General features: G+C 46.0%; 2 protein-coding genes across 9 annotated transcripts in view; one reads left to right on the top strand and one right to left on the bottom strand.

The window, feature by feature from the left end:
• Positions 1 to 2,274, bottom strand: part of RSF1 (remodeling and spacing factor 1) — a 128,229-nt gene extending 125,955 nt beyond the window's left edge. For all 4 annotated transcript variants that reach the window (XM_008172223.4, XM_065596045.1, XM_008172220.4 and 1 more), the window contains exon 1: positions 1,910 to 2,274. In XM_008172223.4, the coding sequence (XP_008170445.2) occupies positions 1,910 to 2,108 (199 nt within the window). In that variant the 5' untranslated portion in view covers positions 2,109 to 2,274. The remainder of the gene's footprint in view (positions 1 to 1,909) is intronic.
• A 95-nt stretch (positions 2,275 to 2,369) lies between these two features.
• On the top strand, positions 2,370 to 24,345 carry AAMDC (adipogenesis associated Mth938 domain containing). 5 transcript variants are annotated; one of them, XM_005290554.4, is made up of 4 exons: positions 2,370 to 2,509; positions 11,335 to 11,483; positions 22,352 to 22,447; positions 23,296 to 24,345. In XM_005290554.4, the coding sequence occupies exons 2-4, from the start codon at positions 11,352 to 11,354 to the stop codon at positions 23,434 to 23,436; spliced, it is 369 nt and encodes a 122-aa protein (XP_005290611.1). In that variant the 5' UTR covers positions 2,370 to 2,509; positions 11,335 to 11,351; the 3' UTR covers positions 23,437 to 24,345. The 5 variants fall into 5 exon arrangements, with proteins under 5 accessions (XP_005290611.1, XP_005290610.1, XP_042706173.2 ...); XM_005290553.4 differs by having other exon boundaries at positions 2,405 to 2,522; XM_024108948.3 differs by lacking the exon at positions 2,370 to 2,509 and adding an exon at positions 2,566 to 2,673.
• Positions 24,346 to 25,347: the final 1,002 nt, after the last annotated feature.

Raw genomic sequence — 25,347 nt, 5'->3', positions numbered from 1 at the left:
CAAACGTAGTTCAATGGCTTGTTTTTTCCTTTTGGCATAACCACCACACAAGTTTTCCCCAAAACCCTAAAAGATGGTCATCTAAGCTTTTGTTTTCCATGTCCACACATTTACTTCCCTGAAAGACACAGCCACCATAATCATGATCACGCGCACCTTTTAATCTTGTCCAAATAAATGTCCAAAAAATAAAAGAAAGTTAAGCTAGAGTTTAAGTGTTCAAATTTCTTCCACTATTGGGTCAGACATTAAAAACATTTATTGGTTTGCTTTCCATTCTTCCTTCATTCTATGGGACCAGGAGTGGGTTGAAATCATGTAACAACATCTTATAGACAATCTAATATATAAACTCCTATAGGACACAGCTAGAGCCTTTCAACTAATAAACTATAAAGAAAACTCTTGGTGATGATCACTGTCTATTAAAAAAAGTGTTTTAATCATGCAATTAAAAGCTATTGTAAGGTTAAAAGTCAGTTTTTAAAAATACAGAACTTACAAGATCTTAAATTAAAATTGAAAACTTTCAATTTGATTTGTAATTTTCACCACAAATGCTATTTGAAGTACAAAAAGTAAACTGTCAATTTGAGTATAGTGCCTCTTTTTTAAAATATTCCTTTATATACCAAAAAAACATGCTGAAGTCTTGGGGAGGTAAGAAAAATTCTTTTATTTGAGACAGTAGTAGTGTAGGCTGCAAGACTCAGGCAATGGCCACTGCATTTAGAAGTGTCTTGTTTACATGAAAAAAAGTGCTACTGGACATCTTAAGGAGGCAGTAACTAAATGAACCTTGGCTGGTGTTTTGTTTTGTTTGTAGGTGCCATAAGCATACAAATACGTTTGCACTGCATGAGCAAAGAATTCTCACCAGAACAGACCAATGCTGTGAACCCGATTTGCAATGAATACACATGGAGGGAGTTTTATGATGGGTTGTTATTGTTGGTTGTTGTTGTTTTTTTTTGGGGGGGGGGGGGGGGAGGCGGGGCTGTTGGACCAGCAGCAACCCTGAGCTGGGATTCTCTAGCAGCAGGAAGTTTCTATGGGGCCGGGGAGCATGCGCCTTGAGGCTCCTCGGTCTCTATGTGGCAAGAGTGCACAAGTAACCACCACACCAATAATAGACAGAACAAGAGCAACAAGCACCTATCCCTTCGGTATCTGTGCATCTCTCCTTCCCCCCGGCTCTTCTGTTGCCCGGCCCTTCCCCCGCCATCACCTCACACATCAGGGACTGGGGAACAGGGGAGTCCGGCATCCTAAACATGTCAACATCCCATTCCCTGCAGCCTCCTGGAGGGAGGGACAGGGGGTGGGGGGAGACACGACCAGCGTGAGTGAGGAGCAGCTTGAAAGAAGACAGAGGAGCGTGTAACCCTTCCCTCCGCCGGTCCAGGTGGGGGGCGGGACACGCTTAGCCCCCAACCCAATGGGAAGTGGGGTAAGATGACTATTACACACACACGGAGGGGGGAGCTGCAACATCTGCACGGGGGGGGGGGGCGGGTCTGGTCTCTCCTCTCCCTCACACAGAGCCCGGAGGGGCAGCAGCGCCCCCTGTTCTGGGGGGGGGCACGGGGAAGGGGCTCCCAGCCCCCACAGGGCCCAGGGGGAGGGGGCAGGCGCCGGAATGAGGAAGCTGTCCCCTCACAGACTCCTCCGGTGGGGCTGGGGAAAGAAACCTCCCGCCCCAGCAGCTGCTCCCCCTGGACCCGGGGGGGGGGGGGTGGGTAAGGACACAGCAGAAGTCTCCCCTCCCCCCCAGCGTCACTCTGGGGAAGCCAGGCTCCTCCTTCCCCTCGGTGCGCTCCTCCCCCGGGGCCGCGGGCGGGGGGGGGGGGGGGAGATAGCCCCAGCCCCCCCGCCGGTCTGTGAGGGAGGGGGCGTCCGGGCCGCTTACCCTGGTCCCCGGGCTCCTGCGGCGGCTGCAGGACGCGCTCCAGCTCGGGGAAGGGCAGCTCGGGCAGGTCCAGCAGCGCCCCGTAGCGCTCCAGGAAGGAGCAGACCACGGCGAAGTTCGGCCACGAGCCGGGGCAGCACGGGCCCGACGGGGGCGGGGGAGGCGGAGATGGAGCCGTAGGAGCCGCCACCGCCGCCATCTTGGACCTGAGGATGGAGAAGGAGACGGGGAGGGAAGGGAGGGGGGCGCTGGCGAGCCGCGCTTGGAGGACCCCGCTCCCCGGCGCCACTATCCCACAATGCAACAGCGGAGCGCCGGCCAGAACGGCCCTACTCGACTATTCCCCCGCCTGCCTCGTGTGACACGGGAACGAAAACAAGGCGGGGGAAGGAGGGAGGGCGGGGACGGAGTCTGGGGCAGCCAATCAGATCGAGACGGAGGAGTCCGCTCCTGTTAGTCTCGGAGCGCGGGATGGGGCGAGGCAACAGCGCGGGGGGCGTGGCCTGTGTCGGGGAGCTAGCCAATGAGCGGGGGAGGGGCGTGTTCCGCCCCGGGCAGAGAGGCCGCTGCAGCTCTCCTGACTGGAGGGGGCGAGCGGAGGTGGGCCTGCAGCGTGAGTGGGGGGCGCTGGCGGGGTGTTCCCAAGGGGGCGTGGCCAGCCTGGCTGAGGGGACAGTAAACACCCCCCCGGGGGCGGGGAGGGGGGGGTAAGGACAGGCCCCTTGGAGCAGGGGTGCGTGCCCATGTCTCAGGCGCGGCCAGAGGTGAACGGGCTGCCCTGGGACGGGGAGGGGTGAATAGGAGCCTGCCTCCCGGGGGCGGTCGGTTAAACGTCCTGCGCGTGCCTCTGGAGGGCGTGGGGTAACTGGCGTGTTCGCGGGGGGGACTCTTCTCTTCCCCAGGCAGGGTGGAGGATAAATGGGGTTTCCAGGGGGGGGGGGGCTGGACTGGGGAGGGGTAAATGAGATTTCCATGAGGGAGCTGGAATGTGAGGGGTAAATGGAGTTTCCACGGGGGGGGGGGGGCTAAGGTGAGGGGGGGAATAGATGGGGTTTCCTTTGGTCATCAAAGGGAACTTTTCCCCATCAGGAGAAGCCAACTGTCACAGAATCTGCCAATGCCAACGTTCCATCCTGTTTCCAACATTCCGTCCTGTCTCCTGTTACAGAGACGTCACCCTAAACATCTTGCTTGCTGCAAGCCTGATTCTGCCATCCTCATGCTAGGGAGAGTTTTACTCAGCTGGTGGGGCTACAAGCAGAGTAAGATATGATGATAAGGAAGGATAGTCCAGTGATTATAAATAAGGCTACATTTTAGTCATGGCCATTTTTAGTAAAAGTCATGGACAGGTCATGGGGAGTAAACAAAAATGCATGGCCCATGACCTGTTCCTGACTTTTATTTAAAATATCCATGACTAAAACTTGGGGTGGGAGCTGCCCGAGATCCCCACTGGTGCTGAAGGGGGGATAGGTGGCAGCTTGCAGCCCGGGACCCCTGCTGGTGCTGGGGGTGGGTAGGCAGGCAGCAGCAGTGTGCGGCCAGTGACACCCACTGGTGCAGGGGGGGATGGGGTTGGCGGGGCGGGGGGGATGGGGTTGGCGGGGCGGGTAGGCTGCATACCAGCCTCAGTGCCTCCCCCTTTCTCCCCCAGCAGCAGCAGACTTAGTTGCGTGCGGCAGGAGCACGGGACGGGTTGAGGCGGGCTCTGGGCAGCGCTTACCTGGCTGGAAGGCTCCCTGGAAGTAACGACATCCCCCTCACTCAGCTTCATCCTAGGCAGAGGTATGGTCAGGCAGCTCTACACACTGCCTCCACCTGTAGGCACCGCCCCCACAACTCGCATTGGCCGCAGTTCCCAGCTAAAGGGAGCTGCAAAGCCCATGCTCTGGGCAGGGGTAGTGTGCAGAGCTGCCTGTCCACACCTCCACCTAGCAGCTGACTGAGGAGGATGTCACTGCTTCTGGGAAGCCCCCTAGGTAAGTGCCACCTAGAGCCCGCCTCACACCATCCCATGCCCCAACCCCTCCCCATTGCACACCCAAACTCCGCTGCTGTGGGCATGGTGGCCTGAGACTGCCCCAGCAGTGACCTGTGCGCCTGGTACATTGGCTGCCTGAGCTGCCCCTGAGCCAGGCGCACCGGCACTGCAGAAGTCACGGAGGTCACAGAATCTGTGACTTCAGTGACAAACTTGGGCAGCCTTAATTATAGGTATGTTAGTTAGATAGTTATTGTGCATAAAGGTGGCAGAATCTGCTGTTGGTTAAACAGCAGTAGAAAGAGGAATGTATGTTCCTTCTGCTTTAGCAACTTATCATAGCTGTTTGAATGCACCTATATTGGGCAGTTGGCTAATTCCCATAAACTAGGCTCTTTTTTCTGGGTGCTGACATTCAGATACGCCGCTTAGGATGCAGTAAGAAGGGACAGGTTTCAGAGTGGCAGTCGTGTTAGTCTGTATCCACAAAAAGAACAGGAGAACTTGTGGCACCTTAGAGACTAACAAATTTATTTGAGCATAAGCTTTTGTGGGCTGCAGCCCACTTCATCAGATGCATAGAATGGAACATACAGTAAGAAGATATATATACATACAGAGAACATAAAAAGTGGAAGTAGCCATACCAAGTGTAAGATGCTAATTAATTAAGATGAGCTATTAGCAGGAGGGAAAAAAACTTTTCCAGTGATAATCAAGATAGCCCATTTTAGACAGTTGACAAGAAGGTGTGAGGATACTTAACATGGGGAAATAGATTCAATATGTGTAATGACCCAGCCACTCCCAGTCTCTATTCAAACCCAAGTTAATGGTATCTAGTTTGCATATTAATTCAAGCTCAGCACTTTCTTGTTGGAGTCTGTTTTTGAAACTTTTCTGTTGCAAAATTGCCACTTTTAAGTCTGTTACTGAGTGGCCAGGGAGGTTGAAGTGTTCTCCTACTGGTTTTTGAATGTTATGACTCCTGATGTCAGATTGGTGTCCATTTATTCTTTTGCGTAGAGACTGTCCAGTTTGGCCAATGTACATGGCAGAGGGCATTGCTGGCACATGATGGCATATATCACATTGGTAGATGTGCAGGTGAACGAGCCCCTGATGGCATGGCTAATGTGATTAGGTCCTATGATGGTGTCATTTGAATAAATATGTGGACAGAGTTGGCATCAGGCTTTGTTGCAAGGATAGGTTCGTGAGTTAGTGTTTTTGTTGTGTGGTTGCTGGTGAGTATTTGGACAGTTTTCTCCCAGATGGCCCCATGGGGATATAGGTCCTTGATCAGTAGTACTACTAAGATTCAGCTTGCTAAATACCAAATGCGTGATTGTCCTAAAATTAGGACACACCATCAAATGTTGGAGGAAGGAGGCAGAAATTAGTCCCATGTATCATTCCTGTGTTTTATCCTCCCCCTAAGGGCTCTGTGTTTCTGTTCTCAATTTCCCCCATCCCTCCCTCCCCACTCCATACTCTCCTCCCAGTTCTTTGTCCTTCACTTCTTTTTACCATTCTCAGCTTTGTGCCTTCTGTCATGGTCCCCTTATGCCTGGAGCAATCTGCTCACTTGTTTACTTTCCCTAGATTAAACAATGAAGCTAAACTAATCATTTCCTAAATCAGAACTTTTTGATTCTTAAACCCTAAATCTGCCTCCTCTTCTGATCCCCTTCTCTTCTATAATTTAATCCTGCCCCTCCTCTTGTTCCCTATAACTGTCCAACCATTGTTTTTTAGTTATAAACCTCCCATAACCCCGACTCTAACAGCTGCACCATCTCTACTGTTCCCCTTTTCCAAGTGCATAAAAAAGTCACCTTATCTCGCCTATCTATCCACCCCTCTCTCAGCAGTCTTGAGGAAAAGTTATTATCCTCTGTTCAGAGCATACTAACTGCTCTCCTCCATAGTGAGAATTCTTTGATGGTGATTGACTCCTTTGTTCTCATCCTCCTTGATCTCAGGCCAGGCTTGGATTTTTATGAACCACTTTGCTCTCCTTTACCATCTCAATGCACAGTTATCTCTGATCCCCTCCTGCCATACCTACCTTTCTGATCACTCTGCCTCTTGGTACTCTGCACCAAGGTCTAACTCCACTGGGAGTTCAGTGCCTAGGTGCTTTTGAAAATCACATTTGGCATCTATCTGCATATTTAGCTGCCTAAGTAACTTTAAAGATCTGGTCCCACACCTCTTCTTTGGAGTTCCACTAGGTTTAATTCCTGGCCCACTGCTGTTTTCTTTCTATTTTCTTCTTGTGTGAACTTCTGTCAGACTTTAAATGTACTTGCCACTATTATGCTGATGTTACCAACTGTTCACATCCTCTGATATTTCTAATGATTTCTGCCTGTTTTGATCACGTAGAACGTGGTTTCATCTTCACCTACTTTCTCAATGTCTCAAAGATAGTGAAAGGGCAAGAAAAGCATCCTCACACACAACTCCATTTTCCCCCTTGATTTAAGTCTCCTGCCAAAACCTCTTATATTGCCTCCACACAGTCTGTAACCTAGGCATCATCCTTGATTTTAAGTCTCTGTCTTCCCATATTGCCTATGTTTGCAAATCTACCTAACTTAATCAGCTCCCTAACACTGCCCTGTTATGCATGTCATGGCTGGAATCTTCATCCATTCCTCCACTAACTTGCCTTGACAGTTGCAATTCTTAGGAAAATAGGAATTGCTATAGCAGATCAGAAGGGGGCCTGGTATTCTGTCTCTGACCTTAGACAGTACCTCATGTTTCAAAAGAACATACAGGGCAACCCATAGTGGACAGTTAAGGGATAACGCCCAAAATAATGGAGACTTTTATTACTTCTAAAAATAATTGTTTTTAAATGCAACTTTTAGATGCCCTCCTGAATTCTATTAAGCAGTTTACCTCAATGATATCTTGTGGCAATAAATTCCATAGATTAATTATTCCCAATATATACATATTTCCTTTAACTAGTTTTAAGTTTTGTCTTTCAAATTCAGTAAATGCCTCCTTTATTCTTATGTTATTGGAAAGACAAATAGGAGCTCCTGATGTACATTCTCTATCCCATTCATGTTATGTCCTGTGTCTGTTATACAGACCCAGTTATTTCAACCTCTCTTCCTATGGAAAGTTTTTCATACCCCTCTTTAGATATAGTTCTAATCATTTGTTACCTAACTCCCTTCTGTATAATCTCGAGCTATTGTAACTCCATAATACTTGCGCTACATTGATGACATCTTCATCATCTGGACCCATGGAAAAGAAGCCCTTGAGGAATTCCACCATAATTTCAATAATTTCCATCCCACCATCAACCTCAGCCTAGATCAATCCACACAAGCGGTCCATTTCCTGGACACTACTGTGCTAATAAGCGATGGTCACATAAATACCACCCTATACCGGAAACCTACTGACCGCTACACTTACCTACATGCCTCCAGCTTCCATCCAGGACACACCACACGATCCATTGTCTACAGCCAAGCTCTAAGATATAACCGCATTTGCTCCAATCCCTCAGATAGAGACAAGCACCTACAAGATCTCTATCAAGCATTCTTAAAACTACAATACCCACCTGCTGAAGTGAAAAAACAGATTGACAGAGCCAGACGAGTACCCAGAAGTCACCTCCTACAAGACAGGCCCAACAAAGAAAACAACAGAACACCACTAGCTGTCACCTTCAGCCCCCAACTAAAACCTCTCCAGCGCATCATCAGAGATCTACAACCTATCCTGAAAGATGATCCTTTACTCTCACAGATCTTGGGAGACAGACCTGTCCTCGCTTACAGACAACCCCCCAACCTAAAGCAAATACTCACCAGCAACCACACATCACTGAACAAAACCACTGACCCAGGAACCTATCCTTGTAACAAAGCCCGATGCCAACTCTGTCCATATATCTATTCAAGTGACATCATCATAGGACCATCACATCAGCCATACCATCAGGGGTTCATTCACCTGCACATCTACCAATGTGATATATGCCATCATGTGCCAGCAATGCCCCTCTGCCATGTACATTGGCCAAACCGGACAGTCTCTATGCAAAAGAATTAATGGACACAAAGCTGACATCAGGAATCATAATACTCAAAAACCAGTGGGAGAACACTTTAACCTGTCTGGCCATTCAATGTCAGACCTGTGGGTGGCTATCTTACAACAGAAAAACTTCAAAAACAGACTCCAACGAGAGACTGCTGAGCTGGAATTGATATGCAAACTAGACACAATCAACTCAGGATTGAATAAGGACTGGGAATGGCTGAGCCATTACAAACATTGAATCTATCTCCCCTTGTAAGTATTGTCACACTTCTTATCAAACTGTCTGTACTGGACTATCTTGATTATCACTTCAAAAGTTTTTTTTCCTCTTACTTAATTGGCCTCTCAGAGTTGGTAAGACAACTCCCACCTGTTCATGCTCTCTGTATGTGTGTGTGTGTATTTATTCCACTCTATATGCATCCGAAGAAGTGGGCTGTAGTCCACGAAAGCTTATGCTCTAATAAATTTGTTAGTCTCTAAGGTGCCACAAGTACTCCTGTTCTTTTTGCAGATACAGACTAACACGGCTGCTACTCTGAAATCCATAATACTTGTTTCTTAGTAAACAGTCACAAATATTTCATGCAGAAACTCTCCTGTTCAGAGCTAACTTCTACATGTTCTGCTCTTTGGTCTGAGTGGGTGAACAGAGGGGAGTGACTGATCTCCTTTGTCTTGAGACTTGCCCTTGTTCTTCCTTTTTTCTTCTGTTGCTGCCTCACTTCACATACCTCTCAGAAATGAAGATTTGAGTCCCCACGTGAAGGGAAACTGGCTCCATGGCATTGATTACAGACATGTACTGAGAGAACCGAAAGAACGCAAAGCTGGTAGAGCTGTAGTCTTGCGCAGGGGATGTCCCCTGCGCACAAGGTTATCAGGCACTTTGTCCTTAGCTTCGGAAGGAGGCAACAAAAAAAGTTGTCCTATTATCATGCTATAAGCATAAATGCTGAGGCAGTCTAAAGCCTTTGCTGAGTCCCAAGTAGTAGTGCTGTTTGTTCTTGATGTGACATTTGAGGCAGCAAACTCAAATTCATTCTTGGCAGTCAAAGAAGAGTATCTACTGTCTGGTACCATATTTCCCCTTGGTGTGTGTAAGGGGGAGAGAGGGGTTGCATTGCAAGGTTACTGTAATGTTATTTGAGCCTTTGTGCAAATGTTAGCAGGTTTTTCCTTAAGATTTTCCAAGAGGACTGAAAATCTGTTAATCCAGAGATTGCTCTTTTGTGAGGACTCTCTCATTAATCAGCAACACCAGGCCTCCTTGCTGTTGAATTTGAACAATTTAACACAACTTCAGGGTGGGGAAATATTTCTCTGAGTGGAAATCTGGATAGACTGGAGAAGAGAATGTAGTTTAAGTGTGTGGTTGAATTCCATATATTTAATTACAGGGCCTTTTTACTATTTACCTTACAAAGAGAGTCCACTCTTCACATCAGTTGGAACAGAATGAACAGAGCTCTCTTCAGTGCAGAGATAGCATTTCAATAGAAAAATGGTTGTTTTCAGCCCACTCCACTCAGGAACTAGAAGGACAGAAAGACAAATCTCTAGGATGGTGGTCTAACATCTATCAAGCTGATCTAAAGCATTTCTGTAGTACCTGCCACCCTATCAGCTGTGTGATGAGCTGAGATCTAGTGGAAGACTATCAGAGATCCATCTCTGGTGCTGTAAAATCAGCATGGCTTCCCCCCGGTGCCCTCCTGGTTTTGTGGGAAAGGGATCATTTTGTTCCTTTCTTGTTTCTTCACTGTCCCTGATCACTGCCTAGATCGGACTGTGATCATAGAATATCAGGGTAGGAAGGGACCTCAGGAGGTCATCTAGTCTAACCTCCTGCTCAAAGCAGGACCAATTACCAACTAAATCATCCCAGCCAGGGCTTTGTCAAGTCTGACCTTAAAAACCTCTAAGGAAGGAGATTCCACCACCTCCCTAGGTAACCTATTCCAGTGCTTCACCACCCTCCTAGTGAAAAAGTTTTTCCTAATATCCAACCTAAACTTCCCCCACTGCAATTTGAGACCATTACTCCTTGCTCTGTCATCTGCTACCACTGAACAGTCTAGATCCATCCTCTTTGGAACCCCCTTTCAGGTAGCTGAAAGCAGCTATCAAATCCCCCCTCATTCTTCTCTTCTGCAGACTAAACAATCCCAGTTCCCTCAGCCTCTCCTCATAAGTCATGTGCTCCAGCACCCTAATTATTTTTATTGCCCTCCGCTAGACTCTTTCCAATTTTTCCACATCCTTCTTGTAGTGTGGGGCCCAAAACTGGACACGATACTCCAGATGAGGCCTCACCAATGACGAATAGAGAGGAACGATCACGTCCCTCGATCTGCTGGCAATGCCCCTACTTATATAGCCCAAAATGCCATTAGCCTTCTTGGCAACAAGGGCACACTGTTGACTCATATCCAGCTTCTCATCCACTGTAACCCCTAGGTCCTTTTCTGCAGAACTGCTGTCTAGTCATTTGGTCCCTAGTCTGTAGCAGTGCATGGGATTCTTCCATCCTACGTGCAGGACTCTGCACTTGTCCTTGTTGAACCTCATCAGATTTCTTTTGGCCCAATCCTCTAATTTGTCTAGGTCCCTCTGAATCCTATCCCTACCCTCCAGCGTATCTACCACTCCTCCCAGTTTAGTGTCATCTGCAAACTTGCTGGGAGTGCAGTCCACGCCATCCTCCAGATGGGTGCATTAGAAATGCCTAAAGTAGACTGACAAAGGAATGGTGTAATAGCTTTCAGCCGTCCATTCTCTGCACAATGACCCCACTCACAAGCGGGGAAAAAGGGAGGGTGGAAGAAACAATCCAGTACGTAAACATTCTTAAAGGTGAGTTCTTTGTATAGCATAAAGCTATCTTTCCTTGTTCTTCTGAATACATTTAAACCTTAATACAAAGCTAACAAGGCATCTTGCATTTTACCCTCCTCCTCCTGCCCATCTTAGGCACCATAACCATCTAGCTAAGTGTTGATATTACCATAGTATCTGAGCATCACCCAATAATTTATGGATTTATCTTTGCAAAACCCCAGTGAGATAGAGAAGTAATATCATCCCTGTTTTACGGATGGGGATCTGAGACACCAAGAGGTTAAATGTCCTGCCTGAGGTCCCACATGAAGTCTTTGCGAGAGCTGAGAACTGAACACACATCTCCTGAGCCCCAATCCAGTGCTTTAACCACAAGACTGTCCCTCCTTCCTTAGCACTCATTATGAGTACCATCTGTATTTACTTACATTCCAAGCTCCTCAGGGCATGAACACTTATTTTTCTGATAAGCGCCATACATGTTATGGTGCCATGTAGATAATGTTGTTTATTTCAGACCTTTTCAATTTGGCAATGTCTTCCCCTGAAATCGCTTCCCTTTCATGGGGTCAGATGATGGTGAAAGGTTGTTCTACAACTTATAAGGACTGCAAAGTGTGGCCAGGAGGGAGCCGAACCTGGGATTGGAGAGAAACAGGGACAAATGTAAGTACATTGTTTAGTATATTTTAAAGTGGGGGCTAAGAGAGCTTTCTTGGGAACAGTTACTGCTGTATTTGCCAGTAGTGGGAGCTAGCAAATGTGGCGTCCAGAACTGGACACAATACTCGTCAAGGCCCAATCAGCGTGGAGTAGAGCATGGAGAATTACTTCTCATATCGTGCTTACAACACCCCTACTAATACATCCCAGAATGGTGTTTGGTGGTGTGTGTGTGTGTGTGTGTGTGTGTGTTGTTTGTTTTTTTTTTGTTTTTTTGCAACAGTGTTACACTGTTGACTCATATTTAGCTTGTGCTCCACTGTGACCCACAGATCCCTTTCTGCAGTACTCCTTCCTAGGCAGTCATTTCCCATTTTGTATGTGTACAACTCATTGCTTCTTCCTAATTGGAGGACTGTGTATTTGTCTTTGTTGAATTTAATCCTGTTTACTTCAGACCATTTCTGCAGTTTGTCCAGGTCATTTTGAATTTTAATCCTATCCTCCAAAGCATTCACAACACTTCCCAGCTTGGTATCGTCCGCAAACTTTATAATTGTACTCTCTATGCCATTATCTAAATCATTGATGAAGATATTGAACAGAACTAAACCCAGAACTGATCCCTATGGGTCCACACTCGATAAGTCCTTCCAGCTTGATTGAACCACTGATAACTAGTCTCTGGGAATGGTTTTCCAACCACTTATACACCCACCTTATAGTAGCTTCATGTAGGTTATATTTCCCTAGTTTGTTTATGAGAAGGTCATGCGAGACCATATCAAAAGCCTTACCTAAGTCAAGATTTACCACATTTACTGTTTCCCTCCTATCTACAAAGCTTTCTTTGACAGGGTAACAAGCCATTAGGTTGGTTTGACAAATCTGTGCTGTTACTTATCACCTTATTATCTTCTAGGTATTTGCAAATTGATTGCTGTTTGAAAACCATACAGTTAAAGCAATACAACCCCTCTAATGTGGATGTAGTTATATCAAAATAACAGTGCTTATATTGGTATAGCTATTCTGCTATGGGAAGGGAAATAAGTTATACCAGAATAAAGCATCTTTATCGGGGTGGGCAAACTTTTTGGTCCAAGGGCCACATCTGGGTGGGGAAATTGCCTGCAGGGCCGTGAATGTAGGGCTGGAGCAGGGGGTTGGGGTGCGGGAGGGAGTGCGGGGTGTGGGAGGGGGTGCAATGTGCAGGAAGGGGCTCAGGGCAAGGGGTTCAGGTGCAGGAGGGGTGCAGGGTGTACAAGGGGGCTCAGGGCGGGGGGTTGAGGTGCAGGAGGGGGCTCAGGGCAGGGGGTTGGGGTGCAGGGGGTTGGTGTGCAAGAGGGGTGCGGGGTGCAGCAGGGGACTCAGGGCACGGGGTTGGAATGCAGGAGAGGGCTCAGGGCACGGGGTTAGAATGCAGGGTGCAGGAGGGGTTTGGGGTGCAGGCTCTGGCCTGGCGCTGCTTAACTGGAGTGGCTCCGGGGTAGCAGCAGCACGCACCGGGGCCAGGGTAGGCTCCCTGCCTACTCTGGCCCCACACTGCTCCTGGAAGCCCCCAGCACCATGTCCTTGCGGCTCCTGGGTGGGAGGGGAGGGGCAGAGGGCTCCGCGTGCTGCCCTCGCCTGCGGGTACCTCCCCCAAAGCTCCCACTGGCCGCGGTTCCCCATTCCCAGCCAATGGGAGCTGCGAGGGCAGTGCCTCCAGGCGAGGGTAGCGCATGGAGCCCGCTGCTACCCCTCCCCCATGGGCTGCAAGGACGTGGTGCCGGCAGCTTCCAGGAGCAGCACAGGGCCCGCGGCGCCACAGGGGTGGCAATCCTGTGGGCCGTAGTTTGCCTACCCCAAACTTTATGCTAATATAACTGTGTTCTCAAAGTAGAGGTTGTACTGGTATAACTGTATCAGCAAAAAACCCCACAAACCCCTAACCAAAAGTTAAATGGGTACAAAAGTTATATGTAGACCAGGACTAATGCTCTTGGTCCTGAACCTACAATTATATCTTGTGTGGGCACACACAGAACCCCACTGAAGACAATTGGCCTGGTGTGAACCCACTTTCAGGCCTGGAACCCTTGTTTAGGAGCTCAATATAGAATCTTTAGAGAGAAATTTCTTCCAGCACTGAATATTAGTTTGATACTTACAGTATACACCTCTACCCCGATATAACACAGTCCTCGGGAGACAAAAATCTCACTGTGTTATAGGTGAGACTGTGTTGTATCAAACTTGCTTTGGCCCCCTTCCTTGTTCCCTGACTACCCCCTCCAGAGACCCCTGTCCCTAATCACCCCCAGGACCCCACCCCCTACCCAACCCCCCTGCTCCCTGACTGCTCCGACCCCTATCCACACACCCCGTCCCTGACAGGCATTCACCGGCAGCGGCGGGAAGCGGAGTAACGCGGCCCCAGCCCACTCCACTCCGCCACTTCCCAGCTGCGGTGCTCCGCTTCCCACTGCCGGTGAGTGCGGGGAGATTGGGGAAAGGACGCCCTCCGCACACACTGGCGGCGGGAAGTAGAGCGATGTGGCCCCAGCTGTGTCGCTGGGAGAGGGGGATTGGGGAAAGGTCCCGCACTCACCTGCGGCAGGAAGCGGAGCGCTGCGGCTGGAAGCTGGCGGAGTGGAGCGGGCTGGGTCCGGGCTGCTCCGCTTCTGCCGCTGCTGGTGAGTGCGGGAGGGATCCTTTCCCCCAAGCTCCCTCCCCCGAGCAACACGGCTGGGGCCGGGGCGAGGGAAGCGGAGCAGGCTGCTCCCAGCCCCCCGCTAATCCCCTGGGCCATTCTGGGACTGCGGGGGCTCCCCAAATTGCCCCCTCAAAGCTCCTGCCTCCTAGACCCTGGGGGGGAGCCCCTGACTGCCGAGACCCACTGCCCCCAAGCCCCTCTGCCCCTTATCTAACCCTTCAGCCCCGGCCCAGCCCGGCACCCTTAATACGCTGCTCAGAGCAGCATGTCAGAGCTTTACCGCGTTGTATGCGAACCCATCTTATATCGGGTCGCATTATATCGGGGTAGAGGTGTATAGTGCTCTTGGTGTAGTGATCTTAAGTGACTGGCAAAGGGGGAAAATATGGATTAGTGACCCCCCCTTCCCTTTTTTTTTTATTGTTACTTTATTATGTAGAAGAAGGGCCTGAAGGAGAGTGAGGGGTCAGTTTTTTGTTTTTTCTTTTTACATTATAAATTCAGATCTTATCTACCCTATTTTTTCCTTTAAGAATCTCTGGATGACTGGAAAACGAGAAGGTTTATAATAGCAGAGAAGTCATACAAATGAAACCTGATTAATTGAACAGGAAGTGATCTTTAGTTAGACTGTTTCAAACCTGTGTTTTGTTAACACCTACAATATGCTTGGGAGGAATATGCTCTTTATAAAGATTCAAACAAGCACCCTTCAGCTAAAGGCTGCGAGAGCTTTAAGTTCATAGCAGCCTCATCTGAAGACTCCTCCAGCTAACGCAGGGAAAATAAGATGCAACATTCCTGAAATCTAACACGTTAAAAAAAAAAAATACAAGAAAAAACAGACTCTCTTTCTACATTATCAAGAAGCAAAAACACACCCATATTTTTCCCTTTGCAGGTCACTTTTAAAGCTCTGTACTTAAGTATTATTCTCCTCTTGCAGATAGGGAAGCAAGCAAAGAACACTTATGTGACTTGGCTAAGATCATACAACAAGTAGCAAAAAAAGGGAACAGAACTAAGGTTTCCCAGCTCCAAAAGTGCTAGGAAAAGGTTCTCTTTATTTGATTAGCAGACTGGGAACGTTTGGGCGATAGTCACAACACTTACCTCGTGACCCAGACAAGGGTGTGCTTCCTCTGGGGATGTTTCCATTGGTGGGGCTGAAGCCTTTGCAACAGGTGCTGTCACCCAGGGTGCCCCTCATGCTCTGCACTCTTGTTAGAAATAAATTGCTTCCTTTGCTGCTGTGCTGACAAATGGATGCCCTGTAGGTAATTGTCCTCTCCTTGGGAAAACTGCATAACTGGCTCTGCAGGGTTCTGTAGCTTTAAGGACTAACAGGCCACGTGACCTTAACCCTGGGGGAGAAAAGGCAACCTCCCTGGCTGACTGCACTTCTGTGCCAGCTACTAATGGGAAAAAAGGAACAAGATTCCTGAGAGGTAGAGTGGAGAACAGAGAACAACAGACAAAGAAATTCTACTGCAGTTTCTTTCTCCTCTAGCCCCCAAATCAGGAGAATTGACTGGGATAATGTATTTGCTCCCATGTTAGATCTGCTTGTTAAGAAACAGCGCCCCTCTCAGAGAATCTTTGTGTAAACAAAATAATTTTTTTGGTTTTGTTCCAAGGCTTTAATGTCTCCAAAGTGTTGATCACAGGCAGTGAACTCTCACCAGCTATCTAATTATTGTAATTACATTAAGCCATACCTTTTCCTTTTATTTAGGTCTAAGTGACTGTCATTAAAGTACACAAAGGTTTCTAGCATACCTCAAAGGCCCATAAGGAATTTTCTCTTTCATAAAACACACTTTTTTTAAATGGTTAAGTCCACCCAGCAAGGCTCTGTAACAAAGTGAGTAGTGTAGGAGAGGGCATTCAAACCAACAGAGGCTAAAGGGATGGCAAACTCTCTATTTCCCTTGCTGGGTCTAGAGTAGCCTGGTGTTTATGCCATGTTCCTAGCCTGAGGAACTAAAGATGAGACCCAGATGTCACATGGCATTGCAGAATGGAGATGATAATATTGCTGTAACATGGTGGCTTCCCTCACTCGGAACTTAAAGAGCTGGTGAAAAGTTGGCTTCAGCTTGAAAAGACTCCTGCTTAAAAAATAAATCTGACAATAACAGCACACAGTGATTAAAGAACAAGGATGACATGCAATGAAAAGAGTTGTCTGGTCCTCTGTAATACCGAAGATTGGGGAAGGAATGTGGATCCCCAAACCATCACAGTATCTGCCAGAGGGCAAAGTTGGAAAACTAGTGAAACAACAAGAGCCTTGTTATTACATTGTAGGCTGATGCTTTGGCCTTAGTTTCTACAGTGAATGGGATATTTTCTGGGAGGGAAAGAACGGTTCCACATTTATGCCAGTTAGCAGGTTGTCTGATCACATATATGTGCCTTTGATAGTTGTCTTCCAGAAGAATTGTTCAAAGATCAGCTACAGCGCTGCCTATTTTGTACGGAAAGAAAAACATGGTCAGTCACTCAGTCACATTCTTAACGAATATTTTAAACTCTTTAAAGACTTGAATAGATTAATGGTAACAATTTTCACATTGAAAAAGAGACCATACTGTAGTCAAATACAAGGCATAGTTCTTCTGTTTGTGTTTACGGTACATTTACTGCTAACCTTATATAGACAGAAGCAGCAGAAAAGTTAATGTAGGAAAAACAGTGGAAAAATCTCTGAAACAGTGTGGGGGGGTTGTGGTATGTGTGGTTTTTTTTGTTTTTTGTTAAAGGGAATGAGTAGATCAGTGAAAAATTCACTTTTTTTTTAAATTGTCAAAATCTTCCATAAATATTTTAAGGAGATTAATCTCTTTAATGAAAATCATTGTTTGGATTTAAGCATTCCTCTACCAAACATTGCAGCATTAGGATAGTATGGGAGAACTAGAAAATTAAACAGACTATACAATGAAGTAAAAACTGACCAGTATAACTATCCATACTAATGAAATTCACAAAATAAAAAAATATAAACAAGTAGAAAGTTGCATTTAACATTTTCAGTTTTAATAATCTGGGCTTTTTTTTTTTTTTTTTTAATAAAGGAGAGGGGTAAACTTTACTCTGTCACAGCTGTGTAATCCTATTAACTTCAATAAGGTTTTGTTGATTAACACTAAACTTTTGCTGTTATTTTAATCTGACAGCATTCATTTAATTTTTAGTATCTTAGACGTTAGCTGCCAAACTGAAATACTTTATAAATGTGTAGAGGGGCTACGCATCCTCTCAGTTTATAGCCGTCTATATAGTATGTTAGCATCTCAATCATATGGTCAATTGATGATAATCCTCTTTCACTGGTACATTTAAACTACCTAGAGTATCCTCCTTTTGCAGTGTTGTTGTAGCCATGGATATTAGAGAGACAAGGTGGGTGAGAATCTTTAGTGCACCAACTTCTCTTGGTGAAAGAGACAAGCTATCAAGCTTACACCAAGCTCTTCTTCAGGCCTGGGAAAGATACGCAGTGGCCTGGTTTACGCTACAAAGTTAAGTTGAGGCAAGGTGTCTTATGTCAATCTAACTGTGCATGTCTCCCATCGCTGAAAACACCCCCTCATGGCAACACATTAACACTATCTCTCCGAGTGTCATTGTGTCATGGTGGTTGTACTGAGATCGCTGCTGCAGAAGTATAGACGCTGCATTACCTATGTTGATCTTAACTGTCCTCGCTCAGCTGTTCCACAGTGCTCCACAGTGACTGCTCTGGTCACGACTGTGAACTCCGTTGCCCAGCAGTCATGGAGACTGGGAGCCCTTCGCTCACCCCTGAAAATCCTGTGAATTTTTGAAGTGCTTTTTCCTGATTGTCCAGCTTGATGAGCCCACCTCGCAGCTCTCTATTGCGTGGACGTGCCCAGGTGATCATTCTGGCTGCATGATCCAGACACACCGTATCCTGTCAGCATACCAGAGAGGCCAACACTTGATCTGGTACCAAGCCACAGACTTGCCAGTTTTACAAAGAGCTGCACGCCATATTTGGTGAAGAGCCCACTAGCACCCCGCAGACCACCCTAGATACCTCTGAGGAGCCGGACGTCGCTGCTGCGAACAGCAAGGAGGAGGAGGACGGGGGACACGCAACCAGGAAAGGATCAAACTATGCCATGAGCCAGGATCTGTTTGAGACTCCACTGCAGTCCAGTCAGTCGAGCACAGGCAAGAAGGGGAAGGAACCTTGGGTTAGTGTGTAAATGTATTTCCCATTACAATATTGTACTGATGACACCTCCAACTTAACAGGACACAGCTTTTCACTACTTAACTCTACTTCTCCTTGTTGTACCGCTACCTCTTCTAGCATGAGTAATCTGCTTTTCATACCCCTGTAGTTAGGTGGGAGGGGGACAGCTGTGCAGAGCAGTTTGTTTATGTACAGAGAAATGGCTCCAGCATCCTCCTGAGAGAGCTTGATGTAACTTTGGTGGTGGTACCCTACAATCCTCTCCTGAAGGCTTCTAGGGATGGCAGCCTCGTTTCTTCTTCCACAGTAGAACGCTTTCCCATGCCAGTTGACAATAAAACTTCAATAGGCACCATTGCAGTAAACCGGCTAGCAGCATACACAGATGCTGCAGACTCTTATGGACCTACAGGTTCAAAAGTCAGGGCCTTGCTTCCTTTTGCAGTCTACGGAGAACTCCATTATAGCACCTGCAATGTTTCCATTACTCAGTAAAATTGTATTGTTTGGAATAATTCATTATTAGTTCCCAACATATGCTGCAGAGTGCCTAGTGGGATTGAAAGCCCCCACTTGTTTTGTATAATGTGACAAAACTCATAGGCTCAGTGACAAAAATAGTGTAATAATCAAATGTACAGCAAGCACCACAAAATTAAATAGGTGCATTGACAGTGTTCTGTTCATACATATGCACCAGGCACCACACAATTCTTCCCAGAACAGTAGGACCAGGTAGAGCACAGTACACCACAACACATTACTGTGGCTTACTGTTAAAGTGCTCTTTCAAAGCCTCCCTGAGCCACGTATCTCCATGTTAAGCTCTTCTAATAATCTTTGTGTCTGGCTGTTCAAACTCAGCAGACAGCTGCTCCACCTCTGTCTCTGCGCCAATTTTTCCTCCCTTTGCTTCACAGATATTATGCAGGACACAGGAAACAGCTATAACCATTGGGATGTTTTTCTCACTGAGATCCAATCTTGTGAGTAAACAATGCCAGCCTCCTTTCAATCTACCAAAAGCACATTCAACTGCCATTCTGCACCTGCTGAGCCAGTAGGATTGTTCCTTGGAGCTGTCAAGGTGGCTGGTATTTGGTGTCATGAGCCAGGGGGGCAAGGGGCATTAGGTCCCCCAGGATCACTGTTGGCATATCAACATTGCTAATGGTAATCTGGCAGTTGGGAAAGAAAGACCCTGCTTGTAGCTTTCTGAACAGTCCTGTGTTCTTAAAGATGTGAGCGTCATGCACCTTCCCTGAACAGCCAGCACGGAGGTCAATGAAGTGTCCCTGGTGATCCACCAGTGCTTGCATAACCATAGAAAAATAACCGTTTCTGTTGATGTACGCTGTGGCAAGGTATTCTGGTGCTAAAATAGGGATGTGTGCGCCACCTATCGCTCCACCACACTTAGGGAGCCTAACTACTGCAAATCCATCCTCTGTGTCTTGCACGTTGCCAAGAGTCACAGTCCTGCATTGCCAGGGACTATTAATGGCTCTGCACACTTGCATGACAATGGCCTCCATAGTGGATTTTCCAATTCCAAAATTATTTTTCCACTAATCGGTAGCAATCTAGTGTTGCATGTCTCCACAGTACAACAGCATCTCACTTCTCCATTGTTAGTACAGCCCTCATTCTGCTGTCCCTGCGCCTGAGAGCAGGGGAGAGCTTCGCACACAGATCCAGGAATGTGGCCTTGCACATCTGAAAGTTCTGCAACCCTGGCTCATCATCCCAAGTCTGCATTACGCTGTGATCCCACCAGTGGGTGCATGCTCCTCAGGCCCAGAAGCAGTGCTCTACTCTGAATTGATTCCATGTTTGACAGCAATCTGTCCTCCAGGAAATCCTCATGTTCCCTGCCGATTTAGTCCTTCTTGCAGCTCTGCAAATACCAGAGAATGATGCATCCAGTGCTTGCAACGCTCATGACAGTAGTTCAGAGCTGAGCAGGCTTCATGCTTCTGTCCGAGATTGTGGACAGCGAGGAGGGCTGTGCGGGTTCATGGGATTTTTTTTTTAAAAGGTGCAAAAATTATGGGATATAGATGACCTTGAGATGAAGAAAGTTGTATGCTGGGACGTTGACCCCTCCTTGCTCCCAGTCACCCCTGAGTCACTAGTTTTTGCCCCATCACGCATTGTCATAACTTCCCAAAAGACGGTGTGCTAGACGATGGTGAGTTGCACACTGGGATACCTACCACTGGTGCACTGAACTGTGCATCGACACAAGTATTCCTGGTGAGTACACACAGTGCCAGTGCAAGAAGCCAAGCATACATGTGCACAGGTGATATACTAACTCTGGTGGCTTTAGGCTGATGTAATGTAGTAGCAAAAATTTGTAGTATAGACATGGCCAGAGTGTCACATCCAAATACAAGGTAGAAAAGATTATTAAACTTAAGGAGGTAACATATTGCAAGAGACCATTCAAGGTGAAATGGCTGTTAAGACTTCTGCAGTCATGGAAGAAAGGAGGATTAGTGGGTTACAGATTGTTGTAATGAGCCATAAATCCAGTGTCTTTGAGTCCATGGCTTATACCCTGTTTCCCCGAAAATAAGACAGTGTCTTATATTAATTTTTGCTCCCAAAGATGCGCTAGGTCTTATTTTCAGGGGATGTCTTATTTTTCAGAAATGAAAAATGCCTTATTATCGGTGGATGCCTTATTATCGGGGAGGTCTTATTATCGGGGGGATGCCTTATATTACAACGAGAGGCAAAACTGTAAGTAGGCCTTATTTTCGGAGGATGTCTTATTTTCGGGGAAACAGGGTAGTATTTAGCGAAGTTATGAATTTAAGCCCCCAGGCTCATCTTTTAAAGGCATTGTGCACCTTTGAGGTGTCCTTTGAGGACAAGGTCTGAGAGATCAGATATGGAGTGATCATTTTATGAAAAGCATTTGCCTATGGGTGGTATGGTGTGTTTTTTTTGTTTTTGTTTGTTTTCTGTGAGTTCATTCAGGAGCATAACAATTGTCTTGTTTCACCCACATAGTTGTTACTGGGGCATTTAATGCACTGGATGAGGTACACCACATGATGTAACAGGTATGTGTAGGACCCATGGAACTTGAAAGGTGTATTGTGAGGGATATTGATCATTGCATCAGTGGAGCTGTGTCTACCGGTTTTGAACCCGTTATGGCAGGGTCTGGTGCCACTTTGAGTTGATGTGTACTGGTCTATGGAGCTTGCTTCTGCTGATGAGTTTTGCAAGGTTGGGAGGTTGTTTAAAGGCCAGAAGAGGGTGTTCAGGAAAGATTTATTTCAGAGTGTGGTTCCCATCGAGTACGTACATCAACAGTTTTGGGGTACAATTTTCCAGAAATTCTTCCTCAAGGTGGCCCATGAAGTGGTTGGCATATTGGGGAGCCATCCTAGTACCCATGACTGTTCTGATGGTTTGGACAAAGTGTTGTTGAATGTAAAATTGTTATGGGCAAGAATGAAATGGGTGTTTGGCGATGTTTGAGGTGGCGATTTGGAGTGTTCATTGTCTTGTCAATATTTGAAGCAGGCAGTGAGGCTGGTGAGGGATGTTGGTGTATAAGGAGGTGAAATGTATGATGGCAAGGATGGTGTTCTGAGGGAGGTTGTTACTGAAGGAACTCATTTATGTCCTGGAGGAAATTGGCCCTTGGGGGGAGGGAGGAGGTTTGAGGATGGGTTCTGAGAGTTCCACTATTCCTTCAGTAAGAGTGCCTTGACCAGATATGATGGATCTGCCTGGGTTCTCTTGTTTGTGTATTCTTTGACTGGCTAGTGTAACATAATGGGTGTTGGAAGAAAGGGATGTCAATTAGTTCTTGTAACCTTACTATGCTATGTGACACTGCCAGCTGAAAATATTTAGATGAAGCGTTGCTGTTTGATGCTCTCAGCATGAAAACTGTAGCACTTTTTTTTCCTTCAAACTTAGCATTCTCCAGGTGTGCAGCCAGCTGATCTTGAAGAAGTTGTCAAGAAGGGAGTTAAAACCTTAGTGATCGGTCGTGGCATGAGCGAGGCCTTGCAGGTAGGTTTTTGGTCTGACACAACCACACCTTGGAACTGCTGATTTTTTTTCCCCTTTAGGCAGAGATTATTTCTAACCTTCACAGAGAACTGTCTAGTTCATCTTCAGCCCCAGAATCTGAACCAGTTTTGTTTTTTATAAAGCCCAGAAGCACATACGAAAAAAGTTGTAAAAAATGTAGAATCAGTATTTTGGGGGTAGAGACATTTGCTGAAAGTAACCTCATTTGATACGGATACACTGGCAGCCCAGTGTCAAACTGTAAGTGGGTTTCAACCTGCTGCTATTCCTGCAGGTTGTAAAATCTTTAAACAATGTGTTCATTTTTAAACCCTTAAAACTGATTGTAAACTGGCTCTTCTCACCCCCTCCCCTTGTAATAATTTAAGTCTGTCATTGATTATCCTGGCTAGTAATGATATTGCCAAGTGTCACTTCAGCTTTTTGAACTTGGTGGGCTGAGCGAAATGGGCAGAGGCATCCTTGTAATGCTTTCCACACTTGAAGTTCTGTATTCTGTTACACGTATTAATTCACAGCCACTTCCACCACTATCTCCTGAATTTTCTCCTAATAGTACAGTTCAGAATTGTATTTAGGAACATGTATTCCTTCTTCTTTAACAAGATGGACATACTTCAGCGATTATTAGACAGTGAAATAAAATTCCCTTTCTCTCCACTATAACAAATTCGAAGTTTATTCCCAGCATATTACCAATTTGGTTATTACCACAAGTTTATTTTACTGCTTTTGAAACGAGATGTAATTAAGCATTTTTATGAACCAGAGCAACCAAGGAAAAGAATCTAGCATTTGTTCTTACCTTTTCCTTTCCTCTTCCTCAGGTACCAGCATCTACTGTGGACTATCTCAAGAAAAATGGGATTGATGTGCTAGTCCTGCAAACAGAGAAGGCTGTGAAGGAGTACAATACACTGGTTGCTCAAGGTGTCAAAGTGGGAGGCATCTTCCATTCAACATGCTAATGAATTAAACAATACAGCCCTCTTTCCCTCTTAGCCAAAAAGTCTTGTGCCTTTTGACTGAATAAATGATAATAGTCAGTATTGGGGCTTTATAGTTCATATTTCCCACTGTACCAAAGCTTGGATGAAGACCTAAAACAGAGAGGAGAAATACAGCAGTATGGAATTTAAATGAATCTAATTGCTCACAAATGTTCTTCCACAGTGCTGGATATGGTAGACTATTTAATCATGATTCCCTACACTTGTGATTTTGACCTAATCCTCTAGATCTGAAGGTGTAATTCATCTTCTGACCATTAATGTTTGGCCTAGCTGCTGAAGTAAAATATTCACTTTTAAAACCTGTTAGGAAATGATCTGAGACTTCACTTCTTTTCAGATTTGCAATAGCTATTGGATGATCACATTTGGCCACTACCATCATGTGTATGAAATGGTGTATAAAAATGGTGATAATCTCTGCCTCCCATTGCTAATCCCTTGAGCTGTCCAAACTCTTAGCAGTGCATGCAGAGTGAAATGATGGTGTATTTGCTTCTTTGGGATGAATACTCTTTTCATAACTTATGATTTGTAAACTTTACATTACATGAAAACAAGTCACTGGAGCTAAAGAAAAGATAGCCTTAGTAGTGAGAAAGTGAGCCCTCTATAGCAATATGTAGTAGTACACCTCAATAAGGGGGGGAAAAAACCCCGAACATATGGCATAAGCAGTGGGATTACTTCAAACCCTGGCTTTATAGTTAATGAAAGTGAAAGCTAGTGTGCAGCATATTAGACTGGCCGATCCTTGCTAACGAGCTGGGGAATGGCGGTTGGAATTTTTAGATTAGGTGCTGACGATCAGCTGGACATTAAACACACATGTAGATTTTTAATAAAAGCTGCAGATTTTAAACCTGATTTAATGGTGCCCGTCTTTTTCACTTTTATCTTGTGCTGGACTTATTGTAGAATATGCCCCATTATAAATGATCTGTAAGTAAGATTGGTTTCGTTCCACAGGGACTGCTAGCTGTTACTTAAATCTGCATCTTATATGTATTACAATAGGGCACAGAGGCCATGAGAAGGGTCCTACTGTGGTAAGTGCTGTACAGTCATGTTGAAACAACTCTGCCTGATTCCTGTTATTGGAAACAATTCCTTTAACGTTGGCTTTTCTCCATTTTGTATTAAATTAAATGTAAATGATTTCATAGAGCAAATAAGAGGAAGAACTAGTGTTTGTAAAACACAAACTTCATTTTCATCTCTCTTAATTGCAATAATATCCTTCAACGCTAGGGCTAGGTTGAGGCAGTAGCTCATCTAAAACAGCAGGAGCTTCTTTCTGGGTGTCTTTGCATTCATTGACATGGCAGCCAGTATAATGAGTAGATGGGTTATTTTCAAATGCTATAATATAATTCTGAATAGTTGGTGTGGTGAGCAATAAAAGAAAGCACTGACCCAGAGGCTTTAGCTCTGACAGAAGTCAACGGAACAAGTTCTTCTCTCCAAAGACACTGCAAATTATGAAAAACTGTTAATGTAAGGCTGTACTTTAGTGCTTGGAGCAGGATATGGCCCCTACCCAAATCCAGCCATCATGATGTGCAATCTCCTGAGCTGCCAAAGCTTCAGAAAGCCTCAAGTAGTAGTTACTTGGCAGAAGCCCCACCACCAAACAATCTGAGCTACTTCTGGTGGTGCCCATAATGTGCACAGAAATGATGCATATGAGCAACTCCGTTCCTACACTGATTTTCTTTCAATCTTCCCATTCACATAGCAAATGACATTTAAGCCAGTTTCAGGCTGGAGCCATTATTTGTAGAACTGAGGCTAGATGAGAGGCAGCCCAGTTTATTTAAGGGGCTAACACATTACTGGCTCCTCAAGCTGCTTCAGTGTGCTCCATTC

The sequence above is a fragment of the Chrysemys picta genome, chromosome 1 (genome assembly GCF_011386835.1).
Source record: "Chrysemys picta bellii isolate R12L10 chromosome 1, ASM1138683v2, whole genome shotgun sequence".
NCBI classification, from domain to species: Eukaryota; Metazoa; Chordata; order Testudines; family Emydidae; genus Chrysemys; species Chrysemys picta.
Note: the sequence above shows the minus strand (reverse complement) of the source record. Positions and strands in the feature narration are given on the sequence as shown.

Bases quoted from the DNA above. Each gene is read 5' to 3' on its own strand.
- AAMDC (XM_005290554.4), top strand. From the start codon at position 11,352: ATGTCTTCCCCTGAAATCGCTTCCCTTTCATGGGGTCAGATGATGGTG. The intron at 11,484-22,351 runs GTAAGTACATTG...CTTCAAACTTAG, and splicing joins GGAGAGAAACAGGGACAAAT to CATTCTCCAGGTGTGCAGCC. The intron at 22,448-23,295 runs GTAGGTTTTTGG...CCTCTTCCTCAG, and splicing joins GCATGAGCGAGGCCTTGCAG to GTACCAGCATCTACTGTGGA.